The sequence below is a fragment of the Idiotropiscis lumnitzeri genome, chromosome 16 (assembly GCF_059441095.1).
Source record: "Idiotropiscis lumnitzeri isolate Australia: NSW breed Sydney's pygmy pipehorse chromosome 16, RoL_Ilum_1.0, whole genome shotgun sequence".
Lineage (NCBI taxonomy): Eukaryota > Metazoa > Chordata > Actinopteri > Syngnathiformes > Syngnathidae > Idiotropiscis > Idiotropiscis lumnitzeri.
In genome coordinates this window covers 13,197,659-13,203,658 of record NC_142406.1, presented here as the reverse complement: position 1 = coordinate 13,203,658, position 6,000 = coordinate 13,197,659, and the positions used below count along the sequence as shown (strand labels likewise).

Below are 6,000 nucleotides of genomic sequence, written 5' to 3'. Positions count from 1 at the left end.
CCTTGGATATTTGCAGCATGGCATTTGCTAATTCGCTGATTTTGATTTATTTATTTTTAAACCTATCATCCAATATTTGCTGAAAAACTCACCAATTCGCTGCTTTTCTGCTGAGGCCAAAGCCATGTCTAATATAATATATATATATATATATATATATATATATATATATATATATATATATATATATATATATATATATATATATATATATATATATATATATATGTATATATATATATATGTCAAAGAAAGAAACTGTATTGAAGCAAAAGGCAGTAGTTCACTTGGTCAGGCTAAAAAAAGTGCTTTGCCGCCACCTTGTGGCATCTATGGCCATTACGAGCCTTTATTTTGATTTGACCAAAAAACAAAACTTTACTTTATTCAACACACAACTGTATATTATGCCAAAAGTCAATCTAACTGTAATTTTTTTTGCATTGATACAAATGGGAATCGATAATTATGACTTTTTGCAGCACCATAAAAAGACGCAAGGATATTAATACTTTGGTGATTTCATGTCAGTATCCCAATGTTGTGCAAATAAATACAGTACAATTCCCATTAGCTCGTATGTTAAACAGTAAAGTCACCGCGCATACACGTGAAGCAGCACCTTGCGTAAAAGAGGGTGCAGGGGGCGCTGTCCTCGTCAGTGTTGGGCCATCAGCCCAACGTCCAAGATCTGGGGGTTAGAACGCGACACGGCCAGTCTGAGGGCGACAATGAAAAATCACAGGAAAATGTTGATTGAAACGTATTCTGATCTGTCAAAAAACAGATCGTATTGAGCAATTCATCAGAGTTGCATTTAACAAACCAGGAGTGCGACATTTTGTTATATGACCAAAACCTGGAATGTGACCAGATCAATGTTGATGTTTTAAATCCAACATGCTGTTGATACCGAATTTATATATTTTATTACAGCTGTTATTTGTACATGATTCACCTTGAAGCATATATTATTTGAGGGTGGGGGTGAAATCACCAACAATCAGTTTCGCCAAATACTGGAACACTTGAGACACCAAACTCACCTGGAGAAGGCTTCGTCCAAATCATCTTCTAGTTCCTACATTAGAAAAAAAAAATTAATCAAACACATCACCAATAACTCTGTTTGATTATATCGCTAGATTTTACCCAGTCTGGATTATAATTACTCCCAGATGTCCTGTGCTTGTCCGTTTGATCAATATTCCCATTGTCCTCGATGTCCAACAGGTTAACCGTGGCAACGTCTTGCAGGATAGAAAACAAAAAAGTAGATAGTGTTCAATTTTAACAAAGACGCATGTGGGTGGACAGTGAGCATCGAACGCTCTGAATTATTGTCGAAATCATTTCCGTTATCTGTTGCTACAAGTGACAATATCGGGTCATGAAAATAGAATCTATTCAGGTTGCGGTTCTCGGTGGCAATAGTTTTTTCACCTTTGGGGCTGGAGGATCTCGCAGAGTGGGAACTACCGCTGAGCTCGTCGCTTGAACCAGACTGGATTGGTCTTCCTTTCTCTAAAACACAGACAAGAACGACTCGGAAACTGCATCTACATGAAGAATGCTTTGGAGGAGTTATGAGCAGATTAGGGAGAATAAATCATCCTTGACAAGCCGCACACCACAGGATAATCAGTCATGATAATCTTTCAGCCCATCCAAGAATTGGGCCGGGATTCATCGGAACGGGAGACTTTGTCAAATTCTTCCCGATTATCAGTCCGAATATACCCAAGTATCCTTGACCCCGGCAGTATAAGGAACAAAGGCTTACCTTCTCGGGTGACTTGCCAGAGTTCAAAAGCTACCCCGAAGGCCTGAGCTACCGTCAAAGCGACAGCCTGAGCCTACGGGGAAAACCATTTCAATTAGAACGCCTCAATGAACGTGATCAAGAGAGCACCGTGCTCACCTCTTTCCTCTGGGAGCAAAGGTAGGCATGGCACTCCAGCGTCCCGTTGACGGTATTTTGGGCGATAAATGCAAACACTCTGTCATGCACTTTGTCCACTGCGCAGTAGGACATTCTGCAGGCCCGGCGGTGAGTCAGTTCGGACATACATATAGCACAGGATGGCAATTCTCGCAGTTCTACGCACGCACCTGTATATGGAGATGTTTTCCATGAAGTTGTTGGTGGAACTGTCGTAAAGTGTGATCCCTTGAGGAGTCACTTTAAGGTAGACTTTCTGTGCTTTCTTCCCACTGATTTTTGCCTTCCACACACACACACACACACACACACCCCCACACACACACACGATGATGTTACTCTTACTTCTGGGTAGCAATGACAGAGCTTTCAAAGCCATTGAGAAAATGGTAAATGGCTTGAATCAAGAATCTTTGGGCAGCTGGCTAAGATAAAGGATCTCCTATCTTGACAACACTTTCAAACAGAAATTCATGCCTTTCTCACAGCCCGGCTACATTATTTTATTTTGGAGTCAGACAATCCTCCATCAAACGTCTCCAGTTGGTCCAAAACGCTGCCGCTCGCCTCTTGACTGGTACTCGTAAGCGAGAGCATATAACTCTGACTTTGGCGTCCCTTCACCCGCTTCCAGGACATCGTCACGGCTTACCTCTCTGCACTCTTCCATCCTTTGGAACGATCTCCGTCGCGTTTCATCTTCAATGGTCTTAAAACTAATTTGGAGGCTTTTGACTCAGCATGAAATTTGGTTTTGCTTTTACTGTTTTTGTGATTTTCTTTCTTGTTAATTTGTTTTATTGTTGTTATACTAACTTTTGCTCTATACACAGCATTTTCTCTACAGCGGTGGTTTTCTTAAAGTGCTTCATGAATACATTTGAGTTGAGTTGAGTCAATATTTCGATCTTACCGTGGCAACAATCCTCTTCACCGCTGCGGCTGCCAGTTCCTCGCCTTTGGGCTGGTCCACTAAGGTCATGCCGAGGTGACGGAGGCTAAAGGTCATCCCCTCCAAGATGGTCTCTCTTGTGTCAGTCCAGTTCTCTGGAAGCTCTTCAATGTAAAATGAAAGTAACCAAATCAGTGAGTGATTCTGTTGTCCACAAGTGGGACAGATTCATTTAGATGTCTCCTCAATGAGGTGGCCTCTGCACTACTCATCATCAGCAAAATGCCAATTTTCAACTGAGACTTTATAAGTCATGTCGTTGAAGTCCAAGGCTTGGTCTTTCAGGAGTTTTTACAAAGTAAGTCTCAAGTATCTACATAAACCACATTTTTTTAAAGAAGGAAAGAAAAGAAATGTAAACTAATTCACGTGCTTGCTCTTCCTAAAAGGTTGGGTGCGAGGACATCATATCCAGGTCAGAGGTTCTGTCCGCATTTCGTCACTACTGAAGGAGCAGCTGTACGATTTCTTATCAGTTCTGGTACCATCCGGCCCTGACCTTTGATCTGTGTTTACATACATTTCCTCAGAGCGAGAAAAGGAGGGAGTAAAGGGTGTTCGGCCATGAGCGGAAAAACAACTCAATTACCATGACTTTACCAATTCCTCACTGGAATACAATGCATACCACATATGCATGCATGCGGGTTCATGTTGCCTCACAACTACAAATTTAGGAGGACCACAAATGGAGGCGTGAAAGACGTCGCAAAGAGCACGCTGACCTTGTGTTTTTGTGTAAATCGTGTTTGTCATGAAAATCAACTGATAAGCGAGATGAGCTCATGAGAAGAAAACCCTTTTACCTAGATACGTGTTTTGAAAACAAAAAGTCCAAACACATTAAATGTAAACATATTGATCCCCTATAGAACATAACACCAACACAAAAATCAGTTTTTGCCATTGGCTTGCAACCAGTACAGAGTCCAGCTCACTCACGACATATTGAGAACAAGAACGCCAGAAAATGGACGGATTCAAGTTATTGTCATTTTTTTTAAAATTTGTTTAACAAGAGTGGCAGAAACTCTTCAGTAACATCCTCCTGCAGGAAACTGACGGTCAGCAACTGCGCCACATGGACTGAGACCAAAATAAACCAAAGTAAACAATGCATATACGTGTTTAGTCGCTGAAATAAAAAAAATAAAAAAACTGGAAAAAGTAGTATAAAGGGTGGCATAGAAGCATGCAATATTATTTATCCATCAATTTACACTCTGGAGCATCTACTTCCACGCTGGTCCAAAAGAGCAGACAGTTGGCTAAACACACAATCTCCATGGAAACCGTACACCTCTGGAGCCAAATGTTTTTTTTTGTTTTGTTTTTTTAAACATACCATGAATCAAAGTAAATGTATGCAACCGAGCAAGCAAGTTGAGGTGGTGAATGAAGACCATGAGAGGGAAAACTACTTGAAGTTTCTTGGATTTAAAAAGTCACAACTCGACTTGACAAACAGCCGATTTAGTTTAAAAAAAAGAAATCAACTTTGGCTACTTTTTGCAACTTTATGCAACTTGGCCTGGGTTCAAACCTGGGAAGTCGTGCACGGTCAATATGGGTCGGCGCTGGCGAGGAATGTGAAGCCCAATCCTGTGCAGTAATCTATACCACAATGTGTTACTTCTACAACAAGTGGGTCACTTGCCGCATTTACCAGCAAGCCTTAATTCCTCGAATAATCACTTATTATTGCAAATGCGTTGAGGTACAACACCAACTTTAATGATGCAGTGTAAATTTTTGTTATTTTTTTATTTCCTGATATGTGGTGATTTGCACCATTTTTTTCAGGTAATTGAGAATGTGTACTTATAACCAGTAAAATATTTCATAAAAAGTATAGCATTGATGGATGAAGATTTATTTATTATATATTTAAAAATAATCATTTGTCCCAATTAAGATCAAGTGAGATTTATCTCACTGGGAACCCCCAAGCAAGGCACTAAAACCAATGCCTGCTCCACAACTCCCAGTTTGAATCTGTCAAACGGAAGTTGAAGTGGCTCTGTAATTTAAAAAAAAACAAACTCAACAACTAGGCAATAAATAGCAAGTGACTACATCAGGAAAATCTATTTACTATTTAAAGGCGCACTCTGGGGTTACACTCAATGCATTCAAGTGGAAAAACTAAGCAACTCATTTAGGGATTTTACAAAAATTGATTCATGTCATGCAAACCTGACTGATGAGCAAAGCAGTTCATGTTTTTGTCAGCATAAATTAATTTAAAAAATGTAAAAAAAGAAAAAAACATGTACAGCTTACTTCTGTGTCTTCTGGCAGTCCAAGACTGTTTAGCCACACTTGGTTTTCGGATAATGGCTTTCCCGGCCGACTTCAGAGCATCCATATCGGCGCACAACGTGCAGAAACTCCGGAGAAGTTTCACAAATGTTGACCGTCCAGAGCGCTACGTCGTGGTGCCTTCAGGGGCTGTCGGAAATCTTCCAACCCACGTGAAACGACACGACAAAGCTGGTAAAGCAGCAGAGGTATGTTGGGAAGTAGAAAGTTGGGTTCCGTGATCATTTAGATTGCTAAAGTAACTTGTTTTGGCTCTGTAGTCAGTTGCCGTTTGTTTTTTTTTAAGCATTTTTTTGCAAACCAATTTATGCGTGTGACGTTGTTTGGGGTAATTCCAAGGAACACATGTCAACAAAAATGTTCAAGTTACATTTGATTTGTAAGTTGGTCATCATGAGGGACAAGAGAAGCCATTTTTGTTCCTGAAATGTCACTGGGGACAGAAAATGTCCTCAAATGATCCTTTAAGTATCAAACGGTATTACGTCTTTCAGGCTTCAGATTATAAAAAAAAAACGCTATTTAATACATGGCAGACACAAAGATCACAGTTTGAAAGGCTTGCATTGCCTCCAGCAAGACTTTAATAGTGACGGGCAAACTCAAAAGTGTGACACCGCCACTTTGAGTAAAATGAGATTGGGGGGGGGGGGGGGGACAACGCAAACCACTTTTCTCTTTGCCTCGCTTCTTCCTTTCTCACAATATTAACTGAATGTACCGAAAAGTCGGGAGTGATCCACAACAACAGCGTTCCAGGTAGGCCACATGATAGCACGAAAAT

At 40.5% G+C, this 6,000-nt stretch overlaps 1 protein-coding gene across 1 annotated transcript; it reads right to left on the bottom strand.

The window, feature by feature from the left end:
* Positions 1-258: 258 nt before the first annotated feature.
* Positions 259-5,322, bottom strand: LOC148321527 (low density lipoprotein receptor adapter protein 1-B-like). The gene is made up of 9 exons (XM_088319095.1): positions 5,178-5,322; positions 2,856-2,998; positions 2,113-2,225; positions 1,922-2,036; positions 1,784-1,856; positions 1,444-1,524; positions 1,153-1,250; positions 1,047-1,081; positions 259-719 (listed from the first exon to the last, which is right to left on the bottom strand). The coding sequence occupies exons 1-9, from the start codon at positions 5,260-5,262 to the stop codon at positions 659-661; spliced, it is 804 nt and encodes a 267-aa protein (XP_088175221.1). The 5' UTR covers positions 5,263-5,322; the 3' UTR covers positions 259-658.
* Positions 5,323-6,000: the final 678 nt, after the last annotated feature.

Excerpts from the sequence above, each read along its gene's own strand:
- LOC148321527 (XM_088319095.1), bottom strand. The coding sequence starts at position 5,262 with ATGGATGCTCTGAAGTCGGCCGGGAAAGCCATTATCCGAAAACCAAGT. Across the intron at positions 1,525-1,783 it reads CTGGCAAGTCACCCGAGAAG|AGAAAGGAAGACCAATCCAG; the intron begins GTAAGCCTTTGT and ends TCTGTGTTTTAG. Across the intron at positions 1,251-1,443 it reads GAGATCCTCCAGCCCCAAAG|ACGTTGCCACGGTTAACCTG; the intron begins GTGAAAAAACTA and ends CTATCCTGCAAG.